The sequence below is a fragment of the Larus michahellis genome, chromosome 8 (genome assembly GCF_964199755.1).
Source record: "Larus michahellis chromosome 8, bLarMic1.1, whole genome shotgun sequence".
Taxonomy (NCBI): Eukaryota; Metazoa; Chordata; class Aves; order Charadriiformes; family Laridae; genus Larus; species Larus michahellis.
In genome coordinates this window covers 28,530,858-28,550,044 of record NC_133903.1, presented here as the reverse complement: position 1 = coordinate 28,550,044, position 19,187 = coordinate 28,530,858, and the positions used below count along the sequence as shown (strand labels likewise).

The 19,187-nt window shown below is 37.0% G+C and overlaps 1 protein-coding gene across 2 annotated transcripts; it reads left to right on the top strand.

Moving 5' to 3' along the window:
• The first annotated feature begins 314 nt into the window (after positions 1-314).
• On the top strand, positions 315-17,979 carry ODR4 (odr-4 GPCR localization factor homolog). 2 transcript variants are annotated; one of them, XM_074597736.1, is made up of 14 exons: positions 315-588; positions 1,328-1,448; positions 1,884-2,012; positions 2,279-2,374; positions 3,507-3,613; positions 4,314-4,350; positions 4,472-4,612; positions 5,236-5,331; positions 5,836-5,901; positions 7,213-7,341; positions 7,958-8,048; positions 9,662-9,847; positions 14,981-15,073; positions 16,268-17,979. In XM_074597736.1, the coding sequence occupies exons 2-14, from the start codon at positions 1,350-1,352 to the stop codon at positions 16,333-16,335; spliced, it is 1,338 nt and encodes a 445-aa protein (XP_074453837.1). In that variant the 5' UTR covers positions 315-588; positions 1,328-1,349; the 3' UTR covers positions 16,336-17,979. The 2 variants fall into 2 exon arrangements, with proteins under 2 accessions (XP_074453837.1, XP_074453838.1); XM_074597737.1 differs by having other exon boundaries at positions 320-442.
• The last annotated feature ends 1,208 nt before the right edge of the window (positions 17,980-19,187 follow it).

Here is a 19,187-nt window from a genome sequence, read left to right as displayed (position 1 = left end):
AGTACGCAGCGGGCCTGCGGGCACTTCCGTTTCCGGTAGGAAAACGCTTTGCGCCATGTTAAGTGAGGCTGTAGTTGCTGTTTGAGGTGTGAAAGCGGTTGAAATCTATACAGGAGCCCCTAGAGCTTCGTCCCGAAGCTCGCCGCGAGGCTTTTTGGCTTTCTAAGGCGTCCTGCGCCGCCGGGAGGTGCCGGAGGAGGCGGTGCCGCTTCTGCCACTCGGAGCATGGCGGCGCCCTCCCTCGGCGCGGCCTTTTCCCGCGCTCGGCTGTGGAGGCCGCGAGGCGGGGGCGCGTCGGTGCGCGTCATCCCCCTGTGCCGGGGCGCGTGCGGCGCCGGCCGGTGACGCGCGCATGGGCCACCTCAGCTCGTGGCTCAGGCGGCAGCGGCTCTGAGGCGGCGGTGGCCGAGCCTGGGGACCCGGCGGTGGCCGCGCCCGTCAGGCTAGTGCGGGGGGCGCTGGGGTGGCCCGCGCCCCGAGGCGCTGGGAGAGCTGTGCGGGAGCCACTGCCGAGCCGCGGCCCGGGCTCCAGTGCCGGTGCAGACGGGTGCAAGGTGCTCTTGGCCCGGCCGTGTGGGCCGAGGGGAGGTGGGTGACAGCCATCCTCGCCCCGGGCCAGCGCTTCATCTACGCCATCCCTGTGCAGCTTTCTCTGGCAGGCAGCGTTGAGGGGACTCAGAATGCCCTTTGCTTCCTCACCGTGTGCTCTTTGGCTTCAGCGTTTTCATAGTTAATTTTTGAGAAAGCCCTCAATATATTAAGTCGTTTTCATAATAGGCCTGTGTGGAAGGGAGGAGTGTCAGTGGCAGTCCCCATGTCCTGGGTTCTGTATTCGTGTAGCTACTGATAGGAGCTGTACAGATGGCCTTTGGGATGGTCTACAGATTCTGTGCTTTTAATGACTTAGGAATTGGTAAAAGAAAATTGTGCACAGCATGTTAAAGTACATGTGTAGAATTTAGCAAATCCCTCAAAGAAAGAGGAGTGTGAACGCAAAAAATTAACACTTTATTTTCTGGCCTCTGATGAAACATGATGCAGTAAGAAATTGTTGCTTGGAGACATGTTTTTTCCTAGTATTTGCTTGCATGACTTTGCCATGTTATTTCAGTGGCAGGTATTTAAAATAGTTTTCTTGCAAAAAACAATCACATCCTTTTTCATCTAGTATAGACAGTTACATTTTTCATAAAAAAAAAACACTTGCTGATTGTAAAGCTACTTAACTAACCTTTATTGACGGAGTATTAACATATTCAGGATCTTTTATGTGAGACTCGTGTAACTGGTGTAGTAACTTCGACTTTATGTGTTATTTGTTTTATAGGTTGAAACTATAACCTGCAGCAATGGGTAGAACGTACTTTGTTGAGGAAGCAATTGGGCAGTATCTTTCAGACCTGAGCACAAAATTAAAGCCTTATGTCACTGGCCTGTTAATAGGGCAGGTGAGTGTGTAATATCTGAAGTGTGTTCCATTCATTTATATTAATAGGGAAAACTCCCTTGACCTTAATCATCTGGGATAAGTCTGTTATCATCACATTGAGCTTGTATAATGCAGGAGGGTGGTAATATGGCCAGAAGGGACTTCTGTAAAGGGTTTGCAGTGTCAACCAACTACTCAAGTCTTTTAAAATCGTTTTGTGAAAGATATGACACACAGAAAAGAAATTGAAATTGTAAAGGTAAAACTTATCACTAAACAAGGCTTTAAGGCAAAGGCAAATTCATGAAGGAATTATTTTTGTAACAGATTACTATGGAGTTTAACAATACCAACTGTAAAGCTACTATACTATACAGTTACTATACTACACGGTATATTCTTAGACTTGATATCAACCTCATGGTATATTTGCTTATATTGATGTTTTTGAAAGTGTTCCCCTCAAAGAGACTATGTAATTCGGGCTGTTCGAACACCTCCAAAGGAAGAACAGAAGGAAGAAAGCATTCCTTCAAAACTGGCATCCATTGATGAAGAATGGATAACTACACACGCCAGTCAGGTAGCTCAGTATGAGTTAATGAAGGGGGTGGGAGGAACAGAAAGGAAATGTCTTACAAAAACGATCTCGTCACTTCTGTAATCTCAAGCCTTTTTCTCAAAGTAAAAGAATCTTTCTAACCACGCTAGGCACAGATATTTTAAAATATATATTTATTATTTTTTTAAAAAAACAAAATAATCTGTATTGGTTTCAAAGTTTATATCAAGTTACATGGATGCTAGATCTCTGATTCCTATTAATACGTATTCATTTTTATTTTTAAGGTTTCTAGAATGCTTCCTGGAGGCTTAGTAGTTCTTGGTGTATTTATTATTGCAACTCCAGAACTGTCAAAAGATAGTCCAAATGCTTTGCGCAAGGTAAGGAGATTTCCTGGAGGAAAGACAGGAATATTTTTGGGTGTGTAGCAGAATAATTTTCTATCATTGTCTTGAGTATAATGGTTGTTTTGTTGCTTCATTTCTAAAAGCCCAACTGTTCTGATTTGCTGTATGGTTTTGAGACTGAAACCTCAGAAATCACTGTCCTTTGGAACTGTACCACAGCTTGTATTTGCTAACTTTCTGTTTCTTGTGATGTTTGTTACTGCAATAGCAAATCTTACTGTATTTATTGGAAGTGGACGTTGAAGAAAGCATTTTCAAGGTTTATAGTAAGCTAAATCCTCGTGGCACAATTATTAGCTTTTTTTGTCTGAATGAATTGTTGAGATTAGAGATACTTACAATAGTGAAACATCTATAGTTCTGATTCCTTTGAAAGGAATACCTTGTATAGAACTAGTGGTATTTGACTTAGGTGTGTGGGTTTATATTTAGGAACTACGGAGAACCTACTACTGTCTGATAGACTTAAAATGCGTTTTTGTTACAGTATTGGGGTATCTAGTGCCACATTTAGTTCTGTTCTGTAGATGTGGGTTCATTTTATTGTTTTCAAAAGTAAGCATAATAAGTGATTTAAACATGAGTAGGTTTCGAAGCCTAAGGTCCAAGATTCAGTTTTGGCAGTGCAGTGCCATCATATCTCAGTTGTGATTACTGAAACTAGTAGCCAACACAAAAAAAAAAAAAAGTGAGCTGTGTCAAAGTCATCAGTGATTCCTGAATTCTTTTTTTTTTTTTTTTTTTTTTTAATTGATAGCTATTTTGCACAACTGTCTTTCCGGATCCTCAACCAATAGGCATAAAGCTCTAATATTTTTGTAGGGAGAAAAGCATGTGAGTTGAATATGTGAATATGTGTTGCTTGGTTCAGTTTATAAGGAAGCTGAATTAAGATTTCAGAAGCAACTTTCGCTTTGGAGTAGTTGCCTATGATTCTTTGCTGAATGTTCTTTTAACATGACATTTTGGTGGCATGTAAGCTGTATTTCGCATTTATGCATAATTATGATATCACTTGGACTTAGGACTTCAGTGCAAGACTATTTTCCAGAAATATAATGCATTATTTTTGTGGAAAAATCTGTAATACTTTTTTCATCTTTAGCTGATCTTCTCAGTGGAAAAGTCCTTGACTAAAAGAAGGCTCTGGAAACCTGCTGAAGAGGAGGTCTCAGACAGAGCAGCTCTTCAAATTTGTTCTGCTACAAAAAAGTATCCTTTATGAGCAAGGTTTATTGATTGAGACTGCTACCCCCAACGCTGTTCAGTAGTTATTTCTAAATAAATGATAAATTGGGAGGCGGAAGTTGTTTTGAGTTAAGATAGGCATAGATCAGTAAGTTGAAATCATGAAGTTTTCTCATTAGCCATGAGTAAGACTATTGACTCTCTTACCCTTGCAAAATCTCCATCATTTCTTACTGTTAGGTTTGTGTGTGTAGTGGCATCAAATTATGCCTTCCTCAGACAGTTTTGATTTGCATAAATTGAAAAGAAGTAGGAAGAAAAAATGTGGAAGTAGGCAGGTAGTGGGCATGTGGGATCTGTACTAGTGCAGAAGAAGAACGCTGGGTCTGTTGGCAATGAGATAATATAAGGAGAGAAAGCAAGGCTTTTCCTTAGAAAGGTAAGAGAAACAGGGACAAATTGCAAATTGGCGCGTTGGTGATTCTCCCTGAGAATACGTGTTGATCTTAATATATTTGTGAGAGATGGGACAGCATCACTATGGTAGCTGGAGTTTACAGTCAAATGTTTTTCCACTTTTTTACATTAATAAAAGGTGAGAACTTTCATCAGAGCGTAAATTAGCTCAACAAAGAAATTAAGTAAAGGACAAAGTTAATTGTGAATTGTTCTTGTTTGGATTTTTTTTTGCTTTTTACTGGATCTTTTTCTTTAAGTAGCAAAGAGTAGTTTGCCGAACCTATGATGTGCAAGATCCAAGGGTAAGCGCGTCATCCTCTGTGTCATATACAGCTTTTAATGCATGACAATAATGTTTAAAAAAAAATCTCTTGAGTTATACAGTGTTTTGTAGAATGCTTTCTTGCTTATTTCTGCTCTCAGAGTTCAGCTAAACCAGCAGATTGGAAATATCAGAGTGCTCTGTCTGCTTCCTGGTTAGCTTTGGACTGCACAGTAAATGTTAACATTCACATTCCACTTCTTGCTACTTCACCGAACCATGACTTGGAGAAGAATACCAAGGTAACTAACCAGTTGTGTAGTTGGTCTCTACGCTACTTTTTCTATTGAAAATTAAACGAGAGAGAAAGATTTGAGTAGGGTGAGTAGAGGAGTAGGACTAATCGTCGGAGAATGTTTGGCAATTATTCCTCTCTTAAACGTAGTTTGAAGTTACTATGAAGCATTCATGGTATAAAAAACATGGATAGCTTTTCTTCTGCTATGCTTAGTGTTGGCAGTTTCCTTTGTTCAAACTTATTTAGCAATTCCCATGAGTATTCCAACTAAAGTCTCCTCTGCTTCACCTAGTGAGAGGTTACATCCAATTAGAACAGGGGTATGGGGTGCTTTTAATAAGAATTTACTTTCAGTTGGTTGCTTCTGTCTCTACAAAAATCAAATCTCTGGGGTAGCACTTAAATATTTTGAAATGCTTGTTTGTTAGTGAATATATTCTGAACATGTTGGTTTTGAGATTTGTCTGTGGAAAAGCATATAGACAATTTTTTCAGAGACTTTAAAACTCTCTTGGAGTAACTGTTGAAATGTGTATTTCTATAATTTTCAGCATAATACTGTCCAACTCTTAGTGAAATTCTCTTTCCTCTTTCTTATGAGACTTTTGTGGTTTCACTTTTTTAAAGAATGGATTAAATCGATGGTCAAAACAAATAGAAGACGGTGTATTTCTGATCAATGGACAAATCAAAGATGATGATACAGAACTACTGGAAGGGCATGTGAGTAGTGAACAGCAAGGAATTGAACTCTTAATAGATGCATGGTTAGAACCTCCAATGTGATAAGCATTGATTTAGATGTCTTCTTGTACAATATTTGTTGATCTAATTGGCCTATTTTAGGTAACTAATGCACAGGACTGCTTGCATTCCCATCTTCATTGCTGCAAATTGCCTTTTCTTCCTCTGGCAGCGCAAACACAATAATTATATGTGAGGTCTGACTAAAAATTTTTCTATATGCTGTCTCCTCATTAAAGAACATGACTAAGGTGATGAGATTTCTAAGACCTATGTATGTCTAAATGTTTAGACATTTGGCTGATGCATTCATCTCTCCTTTCAGTTTTGTAATTATATTCTCATGGCTGTTTACTATGTGCCATTTTTCTCTCTTAAAAGCTATAAACTAGGGCACATTTGATACCATAGTGAGGAGATTTTGATTCAGGGAGATTTTTTTTTTTTCCTGTTTCATGACACACAGAATTTTTTTCCCCTCAGAAAAAGTTAAGAGGAAGTACTCAATCCAGCACTCAGTTTTCTGATGTCAAAGTTCTGACACAGCTGGTAAGTATTTAGTAGTTTGTAAAGTATAACCCCTTTGTTATCTTGTAAAATAGAATAAAAAGATAAAAGAACATTCTGAATTATTGTCTAGAAATCCAGCTTATTTTGTCATAAGGCTTTTTATTCCACCGCAGATATTGGCTGTGAAACTGTGGACAGATCTGCATATTTTGTGTCTTTGGAAATTCTCATGCTGTGATAACTGCATTGCCTAAGAATTGCACAGTACAGCTGCAAGGAAAATTTGAAAAACTGGTTATAGAAATGAAATCCCGCAAACTAATTCATTTGATAGTAGGTTACCTGTTAGTACCTGCATATGTTGATTGCAAGGTGACTTTGCATCCTTCTGAAGTTCACAATCACCCCCATGCTTCAACTTGCCATGGCTAGCTATGGCTATTTCTTGAATGCTTTTGTCAGAAGCTGAGTCACTAGTTTTGAATTAAGGTATGGATCGTGGGAGCTGAATCATAATCTCAAGCTGTTGGGTCTGTGTCAGGAGTTTCCTCTCTACCAGAGGTTCTGCTGACTTGAACCCTGAATTAGGTGCCCCAGTCTAGGTCCTAAAGTCCAAATGCGTCCAGGCTTCTTGCACAGCTCAGGCTATCGTGTTTTGTCAAGTAGTTCCTGGTTTCTCTAAGGTTACATTCAGCAAAACTTTTAGAAATGTTAAATTTTGTTGATGTATTGTTCCAATGGTTAACCACCTCAGAGAAAGGGAAATGTTTTGTTTTGGCAGAAGTAGTTTGTGGGAGTTATGCATCCCCGTATTTCCAGGTGTTGTCCTAGAGTGCTTCGTACAACACACTCATGGTTTTGGTAATTAGGGTGAATATTTCTAGGCAACAGTTTGATACACTTCTAAATGTGACCACATTTATAATTTAGTGCTAAGTGATGGGATGACTCTCAGGATACTGTAGGTTATGCTGACTACATAGTAAACATACAAACTTCACTGTTTAAAAAAAAAAAAAATCTTAAAAAGATTTCTAGGTTGCAATACTAATATTAGCCACAGGTCACTTGCTTGGAAAGTTTTACAAGTCTTATAGATGCAAATATTTAAATCGCAAGAAATTGAACGTCTGGAAAAGTAAATACATTTCCCATAATGGAAAAGGAGAGAGATTTTTCAATCTTAACTAACAAAACTAACTAAATAAATAAGAGTTATAAATTATGAGGGAAAACAGGTTATAAGTAAACATCTTAAGGTATGCTATTAATTTCCTAGTGCTGTTTTTTGTTACTCATGCTGCAAGTGCCTTGGTAACAAGATAAAACTGAAACATGTTTATTTTTCAGTCTCAGGGTTCAAGTCACAGATCGACGGCTACAGTCCAGGTCTGCAGTGGTTCCATAAATCTCAAAGGTGCTGTGAAATGCAGAGCCTACATACATAACAACAAGCCAAAAGTTAAAGAAGCTATTCAGGTAGTGAAAAGGTTGTTAGTTCATCAGAAACATTTTTCTGAAATACATGAAATTTGTCATATGGGTATTTCTTTGCCAAAATGCCATGGACTGAACTGGGCTGTGTGTCTATTCAGTTCCTTTTTTCAGTTCTAGCAGTATGTCTCCTGTTGCTAAGGCTGTTCTCTGGTGAATCTTTGCGCAAATTGTCGAAGTGATTAGGCTTTGAAGAATTCTATTAAAATTGAGAAAAGATTTCAGACCATATTTTTGTATGTGTAGAGGTAAATACATATTTGTTTGTTCAGTAAATTTTTCCCCCCTTTTTGAGTCAATGCCTTGTGATTATTATTGCTTGTTCTTAGCGGTAATGGCTAGAATTTGTCAGGTCTAATTCTAACAATATTAAAATTTTCCTCAGCTCTTCATTTTTGTTTTGTTGGTTTTTAATTTTAATTCTTTTCATATTAGCGTCTCTTTATTGGACTTTCAAAATTCTTTTTAGAGTTTTTATTTTCTGTGAAAAACTATTCTTTCAACATGGGTTAAACCTATGAGGGACTTTTGTTATTTCCTGGTAGTCAAAAGCTTTGCAAATGGCTTTTATATTACTAATATTTTTGCTTTGTCCTTGCAGGCTTTGAAAAGAGACATAATAAGCACATTGAGTGATCGGTGTGAAATACTATTTGAAGATATGATTATAAATGAAGGACCTCACAAAAAAAGTAGGCATTCAAAAAAAACCCTGCCAGCTTACATTTGCAGTGAATTCTGATTCTTAGAAAGTTTTGCTGTTGTACTGATGTTCCAGTATGGTTAGAGCAGAATTAAAAATAAATGGCACAAATTCTGTTTGGCAGCCTTGACTTTTCTTAAATCCTGAGGATTTTTGTCAAGTTCAGATATGTTCTTTGGCATCGCAGCTTTCACACCAAGTTTGTATTTAGTTCTCATGACCACAAAATGCAATTTCGGCTTCTTTTTCACTGATCAGAAATTTTGTAATTGCGAAAAATTCTGTAGTTAAAACTTCTGTCACTGAAGTTCTAACTGTAACTTGCACACTTTAAATTTTTATTATTGTTTTTTAAATAACTGCATGGTATTCCTGTTAGTATTGAAGGATGCTAAAACTTGGTAGAATTAAAAGAACTGGCTGGACATAGACTTCCATGTTCTATCACCTATGTGGTGAATGCTAGTGGATGTGAGCTCTGAAATTGAATAGTTCATCTCCATTAAATTAAATATGGCATTGTGTGTGGTGATTTTGATGTGAAGAAGTATCCTGATTTTTTTTGTTTTTAACTACTGTAGAAATGTATCATTTGTGTTGTCTCTGCCCCCTGGACTTCTCGTCATCAAATACTGTGACAAGCTTTGTGTTTTTTAAAGAAGTAGATCTTATTTCAGCACCATGAATAATTGCTGGATTGCATTAGCTTGAATTTAACAGAGCACCATGCAGTGGCCAGAACACAATGCAAATTGATCTAATGAAACTAAAACTGCCTGTTGTGATGATATTAAAAACTACAGGGGTATTTGGTGAGACCAGATCTCCTCGCTCATGCTAGGTGATTCTTTAAACTTTGAGTCAGTGCAATGGTGTCAAGTTATCTTCTTACTGTTGTGTTGGTTTGGTTTTATAAAACCAAATATTATTAGTAGATTGAAATATCAATTTGAAGATCTTATATGAAGGAAAGCCTTTTAAGATATACTATCTTTGGTAGTGATTTTAGAAAAAATAGAAAAGAAATGGAAACATTTTGATTGTGTAGGGAAAACCAATTAATGTTCAGAATTACTATTTACTTTTAGGATAATGTGGTTTGTTTTGGTGTTGGCCAACTTTATCTGACCTGCATGATTTAAACTTGACGTTTCCAATTGCATGCAGTTTTCAGTTTCCTCTTTAGGTGGCAGCCGAACTTTGTGGCTTTATGGTATAAAGCTGCCAAATGTTTGCAGTCCTTTGTGGTGTTGAAATCACGTGCTGTTCTGTGTACACTCTTATCTGCAGTCTTTCCTAGAGTACTTTTACTAGTCATTCTAAACATGAAAAAAGTCTGTTTAACATTTTATGGTCTGTTTTGCAGGTGTCTCAGGTATTTCTGGAGAGACTGATTAAGAACATAGATCAGTGTAACAGCAGACAAAACTTTCATAAAGCAGTAACAACTAAACAAGCCATGCCCAAAACTAGGCATTTTACATGGAAACCTTTCACAGTTCTCTTGCAATAGCTTTATCTTATGGTCAGAGATTAATGAGGAATCTTATCATAACTGGCAAGGCTTTTATTTGGATGGTATTTTTCCCCCTTTTCTTTTAGATTTTGAGAGGGAATATCATGTCTTGCCTCAAAGACTGTTTGTCCCTGTTGCTGGATCCAGTGTGATGCTCAGTGATTATAAGTTTGGTGATGAGGCTGATGCTGAAATTCAGGAACGTTTTGTTGAGATGTTGGATCAGTCTGTGCAAGCTGAAGATATCTATATAGCAGAGGAAATTAACACAGGTAAATACGATATCTGAGAACAGGAGCGGCTGCATCACAGATTACGAAAATGTTGACTAATAGCATAGGCCAGTTTTATCCAGATACAGATACGCTCTAAGGGCTTATATCAATCTAATTACAGTTTAAATATATTTGAGAGAAGTGGTAAAGGTTCTTGCAGTTTTTCTATTTGACTTGCAACAGACCTCTGTCTCTCTTTCCTCTCAAATGTTTTGCTCTTTCACCGCATGATCTGTGCAAACATGGCTGTAGCTCACAAACTATAGTTCAGTTGAACAAGGCTTGCATACATTACTCTGCACATGAATTAGGGATGATCCTACGTTGGCAAATACACTGTAAGAAAAACCCGTAAAGCTTTATATTCTGGTTACTTTTTGGTAGTTCAAATTTGCTGGTTTAAGAGCTGAGTACTGCTACTATTTAGAATAAATTAGAATAAGAAGTTGAGAGCTTCATTCAAATCTACTGTTTTTTCACTAAATATTAAAAAAAAATATGTAGTCTAATGTGTCTTTCAGGAAGTTCCCATGCTAGAACCTGACTCTCTCCGAAATACAAAGTAACTTTGTTTGTCTGAGTGTTTTAATTTATGTATCAAATGCAGTGCCCCGTGCCCAAATGTGAAGTTTTGTGATTCACCCAAAATGAAAAGAAAATTGAAAGTTTTTCATTTTCTACTGAATGTCTTATAAGTTTATGATCTGATTATGAGAATGTTATATTCCTTTTAATGCACGTATACAGATATTTTGTTATAATTTATTTAGTGACTTTCTTTTTCTGAATATTTCTGGTTTATATCATTTCCTGTGGTTGTTGTCAATGTAGGGGCAAATCTGTAGTTGAAATGCATCTAATAATGCTTCCTGTGACCTTATCGAAAAGATTTTTCTTCCCTTTTCCCCCCCATGAATGTGAATATGGGCTGCAGGTTACAGTTTTACAATTTAATTTTTTTGAAAAATAACACTAAATCTTAGATAAGAACTTTGGACACTTTTTGATGTTAGTATTTGGGGGCAAAAAGTGGAAAACGTAGCCGTGAGCCTGCTGTGTAGAGTGAACTGTGACTACTGATATTCTACTTGACCTACTTGTTTACTTGTAGGGGTTTTTGTTTCTTAATTTCAGAGATAACCATAAATTCTCACGTCTTTCAGAATTAATCAGTTTTCCCAGGTTTTATCTGAACCTGTTAGCAGTGAAACGGAGTGGTTATCTTTAAAAGATATCTTTAAAAGCTCAAGAACCTCAAGAAAAACAGGAAAGACAATAAAAATCTCCCTTGCATTATACGAGTAACTTTAATAATCTTAAAGCTAATTATTACTGAGTTTTAAGGAATTAGTATAACTTAGGGAGGCAAATTAATATTGTTGTGGCAGTGGAGATAGGCATGGGAGGGAGAGAGATGATGATTCAGTTTAACTTTATTGCATTATGGAAGGATGTATGATCTGGAGGTAGGGAGAAAGCACAATTAGACTAACAGCAATGCATCACAAAGATTTGATGCCATTAATATGTGTAAAATGATGTCCAGGTAGCTGACAAAATGAATTTTTGTGTTCTTGTAGCTTTCTGGTTATAGTTTAGTGTGTGGGATTTCTTTTCTTCTTTTTTTTAAAAAAAAAATCTAAAGTAAGTGCATAGCAGTAGAAAGGGGAAAACATGCAAAGAAGATTTCACTAAAAAACTGAGACTGGCCTTGTCCCAGTGAACACCATAAGGTTTGTCCATAGAATGGGTTCTGTTAATAGTGATGATAGTAATAATGCTATCAGCACAATGCTGTTTGATGCTGATAATTATTGCTATGGCATTATTAACTTGTGGTTTATTAAAATCACAAGTTATTTATACACTTTTATTAAAGCCAGGAAGGCTGTTTTAGAAATTATACCTGTTAACTGTGCAAAAAAAAAGAAGTGTTCTACCTTGTAAAACAAAAACCTTAATCTTGCAATTTGATTTTTATTGGTACTTGGGCATGAAGTGTCTTAAGTATTGCTATAAACATGTTTTTGTGACATAATGGAGAGTTTGGGGTTTCCCCTGTGTAAAGTCAATGCATCATTCGAATTTGGGTAGCATTTGTTGTTTCTCAAAGCTTAGTGCTATTTTTATTAATAATAATTAATATTCAGCAGTGGTATAAAAATAGGTTTGTAATCAGTTTTGACATTAGCTTTTTTCTTTGTATCAAAATTCCTGTGGTCTTAGGTGCTAGCCTTGAATTAACTGGAAATATTGTCCATAGTGAAGTTCTGGGGAAAGTTTGCTGATAAAAAGAATTGTTTAAAATTCAAGAACATGAACAGGCTTTTAAAAATAATTTCTCTTTTTGTTGCTCTTTAAAATGTGCACTTGAGAAGAATAGGATCTAATCAGTATAGCCAAAAGATTTATTTTTTGAGCAGTTCATAGTCAAAACATATGAAATAAAGTTATTTTGAGAAGGTCAGTTTTATGTGCTTACTTAGTACAGCCCCTGCTACTGTCTCCTACAGTTTTATTCTCTTGATTCCTTGTACAACTCTGCAGTGAGGTCACTACTGGGTCATGCTTTAAGATTGTTACATGGAAAATAGAAAGTAAAACCTAACCTATTTATAATTGAAAGATATAAATAGCTTTAACACTGTAGTTTCAAGGTATTTAGTCCTTTAATACAAGCAATTGGAAGCTTTGCATTTATGATTGGCTTTACTAAATCCCTGCTCTTCCTTGGAGCAGGAGGTGGGGGCGGTGTGTTAAATACCCTGAGTGGATAAACATAAGACTTCAGTAGTGGTAATTGCTTCCCCGTCTTAGCAAATTGAAGAATTAATGAAGAATTAAGGATTCATATAATTGTTACTATGAAAACTCTGTGTGATTTATACTACAGCTGCTTCAAATGCAAGTTTTCCATAACTTAATGGCGTAAATGACTTTGGTAACTAAATAGCTCAAGGGTGTTTCTTTTTTCATTTTTCCTCTTTCTTTTTTTTTTTTCCCCCTCTGAGCAAGCAATCAAGCATTGCTGCCTTGATGTGCAGCTTCAAAAGTTACCTTCACAAAAGTGCAATAGTTCATATGAAGGTGCAAAGAAATGTAAGAGTTAGAGTGCACTAACTATGCTACTTGCTCATAAAAACTAAAGAAGAAACTAAAAAAGAAAAACCTAAAGAAAGAAACCTGCTGGATCGAGACTTCAAAGATGACCCAAGAAATGTGGTCAGCTTCTCTAAAAGTGATATGTTATTTTAGAGAATTGAAAACTAAGTAGTTTGGAGAGAATGTCGTGCTCTTACTGTGCTAGCTAAGGTACTTACTCAAAAAGCTGTCTTGCAACAATTAGTAATATGTTTACTCTAGTTAAAGATTTTTTGCTCATATTTTAAGCAGATGAGGGTGTGTTTTCCTTTGCAAAAAAAAAAAAAAAAATAATGATGAAACTAAGGCCTCATTGGGTACCAGTGGGCTTCAGAGATATGTAATAATTTCTCTTCAAAAACGCACCCTTTGCGTTGAAATGTTTTGTCCTTACTTTTATTTAACATGTATGTTCAGCTTGCAAGAGATCTCAAAGCCATGTTTATGCTTAGTGTATGCATATGTATGTGTGTGTATACCTATATATCTTGCTATCCTTGTTAGGTTTTATATTGGACAGTTATTAATTGCTCTGCTGCATTTCATCCTCCACAAAGTTAGTGGGTTCAGGGATAAAAATGGCTAAAGACAGGTCCTAAATGTCTAGTTTGATTGCTTTTGTGTAACAACAGATCTTGTGCAAGTTTGACTTGATATTTTGAAGACAGTCATGCCCATGACTCATCTTAGACAGAAGCAACCGTTCTGATCACACATCTAGATTATACATTTCCCCCATAGCTAATGATATGATAGAGAAAGTACTTTTCCATGAATCATTTTCATATGAATCATGCAAGGGATGTGCCTTATTACTCAACTGTATAATTTGTAATTTATAGGTGATTGACAACCCCAGTCTGGAAATGGGAGATCTGTTTTTATTTAGATCAGTATTCCATGGACTGCTAAAACTTTATATCTGGTACTGCTGTGGGTTTTTCTTCATCTTCTGAACAAGAACAATCTGTTAGTCTTTTTTTTTTTTTTTTGTTAGCATGCCCCATTCTGTTCTTTCTGAAGACATCCAGATCTCACTGCAATAGCACAAACACTTTCTCTTACTGTTTACTTGTCCAGAAGATAACTGCAATAGTAGCTACTGAATTGCAATCGGAACTTTTGACAAGTGATGCCTTAGCAAACTATCCTGGGAACAGGAAGCAAGTTAGACCTTTGGTGCATCACCATCAAGTAGCCTTATCACTGAACCATGTAGTCCAAAGCATGCTTGCTCTGTGTGGGACAAACGAACAAGTTCAGCTAGAGAACTCAAGATTAATCCCCTTCTTTCTCTCTTCCCCTTCTCCAACAAGCTGGATATAGCCAAGTGATTAGGGAAATCTTCGGAAAGGAAACAGATACGGGTTTGAATCCCATCATTCTGGGAATAGAGTCAAGCTCTTCAATATCCTGGCTGAGCAGTCTAAGGATTTAGTAATTGTTCCAAAGGGGAATCTGTCCTCTATGCCTACTCTGAAAGTGTATTTTTAAGGAATCTTCGAAAAGGAATTTCACTACTTTGAGGGGGAAAAAAAAAAAAAAAGCCAAAACCAAACCCATTTATGCCTGTTGAGTAGGGAATGATGCTGGGCTCGCTCTTTAGTGGCAATGGGGTTTGCATGTAACCCGAACTCTGGACAAATGCCTTTAAAGTGAAGTCTTTGATCTTAGACGGTGGTTAATCATTCATTTTGGTGGTTCCCTCTCAGAGCAGGCAAATTCTTCCCAGGAGAATTCTCTCCCCTTACGTAAAGGAGGTTGGATATGTTATTCTGGAAGCAGGGTGTGGAAAACGAGTTTTGGAAGCGGAGCTCCTTCCCAAACGTATTTCTTCTCTCTCTGTGAAATACTATGTGGTTTTTTTCTACCATAAATACTTCTTATAAAGTTGATATGAAGTTCTTGGCCTTTTGCATTTATTCAACTGTAAAACACAACTGTTAGCTTTTCACCGAGTATTTATTTCTTCACTTGATTTCCATGCAGTTGATATTTGTCCAGTTACTGACAATGTGGATGACACACAACAGAAGCAAGTGACAAAAGCAACATTGCTGTTGAAACTTCAACAAAATATGGGTATGTTACTTCCTACATTTTGCTATGGCAATCCAGAAACTGTAATGAGTCCTTTCAGTACTTTTAGATTCCACAGCATTATTAGTAAACTGGTGAGATTAGTGCAATAGTGTTGTAGGTGCAGGGTGTTTCTGGGGAAGAAAGAACCACAGCCCGCTGCTGGAACAAAACCACTGTTTGCATTCATTCAGTCTACAAGTCAATACCAAAGGCTTATGTAGCTTTATTTGTTTTTTGGAGAGCCACCACTTCTATAATTCTGTACTTTAAAAAAAAAAAACACAACATGGTTGAAGGGTGTTGTCAAGTAGGCATCCATAAATCGGCTAGTGACTCACTAATTCTCTTCCCAAGTTGACAAAAACATATGGGCTTGGGTGCTAATTGTCAGCCTCAATAATTCACGGAACACGAGCCGTAGAAGTCTTCTTCCAAATACAACTTCTCCATGATACTAATTTGTCCAGCTTTAATACATCTGTCTGCACTTGGTACAGTTCTCTTTGCTGTGAGCTTTGACTGTCTTTTCATATTAAAATCCAGTTACATTTTAGTCAACAAAACAGTAACTTCTGTTTTCTATTAATTCTTAGAAGTAGAACAAGGTAACTGGAAGATTAAAGAGTAGCAGTAAATATGTATTTGCTCTGGATGCAAAAATGTTTTGCCTTGAATCATCATTCAGGTGTTTTGGGTTTGTTTTTTTTTTGTGTCATCTTCTTAAGTGCATCAGTAACAAGCATGTTAATCAATAGGAAGGTGACTGTTGTGCTACAAAGAGACTTACAGAGTAGCTGTAGTGCCACACAGAATCAAAGAAACTTACTAGCTTTTGTTTCTTACAGCTTAAAATTTTGTTTTTCCTAATCTGATTCTTAGAATTAAGCAGTAGTGCAAAGTTGGTGCATTATTTCATAGGCTGGGACACAGCTAAGGTACTACAGAAGTATGCAGTCAACTGGATTTCTGGAAGGGTCCTACTCCGATTAGAAATGTCATGTGGAGCTTTTATAATTCAATTATTTGACATTGTAGCTTCAGATTTAGGCTTAGCAGTGGTAGGTAGTGTTTGGGGTGGCTCTTATTGTTTCTCCTCCTGCTTGTCATTCACCTTGGCCCTGCCCTCCCCACCCTAGCTGCTGCTGACTCTGCTGCCATTGCCACTCACTGAATGCATTTCCTTTGTTATTTTAGGTGTGGTAATAGCAGCTGCTGTTGCAGTCTTTGCATCGATCTTCTCTTTCAACTACTTCAGTGATTAAACTCAAGCAAGCAGAGCTTCATGGAATATTGGCCAGTTACAAGATGGAAACATCTGGGTTTAATATACTAGTAATTAAGAATGGTTGCCTAAATATCACCAGTTAGATGTGCAAAATAAATTGTAATGATAGGTTCAGTTACCTTGTTCCAGCATGCACTTACTATATCAAGTAGAATCATGCAGTTACAATATCAAATAGAAGATGAATCAAGCTTACAAGAAGCTAACCCTGTCTCTCTGTGTAAATGAATGACAGTATTATTTTCCGGAAAGATCCCTTAAACAAATGTACAAATGTAGAACCTTCATTTTCTTCCTACTTGCAGTTTTAACGCAAAATGCTACTGCTGATGTTTTTCAGGCTGTTAGTAAGACTAGCATAGTTACCTGGTATGACGATTCTTGCCTTAAGGGTTCCTTTGCTAAGAGAAATCTCATCTCATTAAAGTTTATTCGGGAAAAATTAGATTTAAGGAAGCCAACATTCCACCATATGCATTGTTTTGGGTAATACTGGTTAACTAGCATAACAGATATACAAATAGCTTCTAGCAGTTTAAAGACTAATCCAATTCAGCCTGTAAATACCTTAGTTCAAGACCTGGAGAACTCAGAAATCAATAAAATGCATAGAACTTTTGAGATGTGTTTATGCCGCCTTTTACTCAGTGACTCCTGATGAGGATTTCTCTGTCCAGCTATGATTCAATCATCATTCTCTTGGAATATTAACTATTTCAGCAACAGCTGCATCTAGGCAGCCCTGGGGGATTATCATGTAGATACATGAAATTTGTCAAAATTGTTTGCCACTCAGGATTTTTAGACTATAAACAGATAGCTTTCTGTTATGAGATATTTTCCTGGGTATGCTAGGCAATAACATTATTGTTTAGTTACTGAGAGGAGAAGGAGGGAAGAATTTAGTACAGTTAATAAAGATAGTTCATATATGAAATATGATGTTTACTTGGATCTGAACTACAACAGAAAAGAATTCCAGATTTTAGGGCATTTTAATACCACTGCAAATTTCTTTTTTGTATAAATGCACTGGAACACTAAGAAAAAATATAAACAGTTCTAAAGCATAATTAAGGATGTACTGGGATACTTTTAATAAAAGGTGACTATGAGAAAGATGTCTTAAATACCATTGCCTCATCTGTGTATTCTGTTTTTACATGCTTGGAAAAAGATCTGCTTTTAGTATTGTAAGTATATTTTGGAATGCAATGTTGATCTTTTGTGCTCGGTATTGCTCAAGTAGGTCCTCTCAAAGGAAAGTGAGTGTTGTAATGGAAGCCCTGTTTTCAGGGTAAGTCCTTCAGCTGCTGCATGTTTTTTAGGTGCATCTTATTCTGTGCAAATGAGTGAAATCAATAGGCAAAATGGCATTATGCAGAAGCAGATGATTCTGGATGATGTTGAGTGCTATCTAGAAAATGAGATTAATTTTGTCACGTGCTTCAAAATATGGTTTGTTTAAAAATTGCTCTGCTAAAGTCGCTGTTAGATGAAAAAGCAGGGGAGTAATGAGGAGAAATAAGTTTGTCTTTTGTCTCTTTTTGTGTCTCTCTCTTTTGGGGGTGGGGGAAAGAGGGCATGCTTTTGGAGGTGAAATAAAAAATGATTATTCTGTAGCTGCCTGTTACTCGAAACTCAACCATCAAAATGAAGTACAAAATTTGAGATGCTAAATATCTTACACCAGAGAAAGAAAATTGTCATGAAACACACTTCCAATAGTTCTTGTTTGGCACCTGTGGTGTAAAAAGTAGAGGTTGTTTGGAGGTATTATTCCATAGATTCCCTAGCAAAGAGCTCTGTTTCTTTTCTCCCTGTGCAAGCTTATTCACTGTTTAGTAAAGATCCTCTTCTTTATGGTGTTACTACAGACCGTCAAATTAATCCTTCAGCTTATTACTAACTAGGTATCACGGATCTGTGGAAGTCTGATTTTCCAATTTGAGGTTGGAAGAAAGCAAAGAAAGAAGTTGCTTGGGATGAGATTTCTGCTTTAATACAGGAGACTGCATTTAACCCCCATCCATGCAATAAGAAAATAATTTAACCCTGTCAAAGAAAAAATGAGTAATTTGACTTGTATCTACAGATTGAGAGTTCCAGCCATGACAAGTAGTGGATGTAGAAGAAAGCAGGTTCTCACTTGTCTAAGAATTACAGAACTAATCAAGAGGGGATTTTGTTGTCCTCTTGCTTCCCATCCTTTTTCTACTGTTAGCCGTTGATAATGTAAGAAAATTATTTTTTTAAGGAAAAAAAAAAGGGAAAGCAACCTTTTATAAGTATTTCTAGAACGCTGCTTAACTTTTGCTCAGGTTTCATATAGATATATCCTTTTCCTACTACTCATGTAGTCTTCTGAGTCTTTCAGTTTGTGAAAACTCCATCGTGGCTGAAATTGAGGTTTGTTAACTCATATACATGACTGCAAATAGATCTTTATTTTAATATGTAAGAAACTAGAGGAATGGTTGGGACTTCCGCATCTGAAAATCTGTCTCTTGGTGTATTTCTAAAATTGATGTTACGGAATAATTTTAGACACCTTATTTTCTGTGCTATGTAGTTTTAAAAAGCCTCAGTGGTCTTGTACAATGGCGTTTATAATTCCTTGCTTATCGAGGGTAGCATTCAGCATAACATACTAGAGCTTCTGTTAGCAGTTTGTTCAGCAGGGACACCATTGCTAAGTACTTCCTCTCCTCCATTTTCGTCTGCATCAGAGTATTTGAGGACACTTGGGGTCTCTTGACTTTTGACTCAAAAGGGAGAGTAACCATAGCCAAGGGTGGCAGGAAGGCTGCTCCCATGTGTTTATTAAAG

Coding starts and splice junctions, on each gene's coding strand:
- ODR4 (XM_074597736.1), top strand. CDS start 1,350: ATGGGTAGAACGTACTTTGTTGAGGAAGCAATTGGGCAGTATCTTTCA. Junction 2,375..3,506: donor GTCCAAATGCTTTGCGCAAG/GTAAGGAGATTT, acceptor TTTCATCTTTAG/CTGATCTTCTCAGTGGAAAA. Junction 4,613..5,235: donor ACTTGGAGAAGAATACCAAG/GTAACTAACCAG, acceptor ACTTTTTTAAAG/AATGGATTAAATCGATGGTC.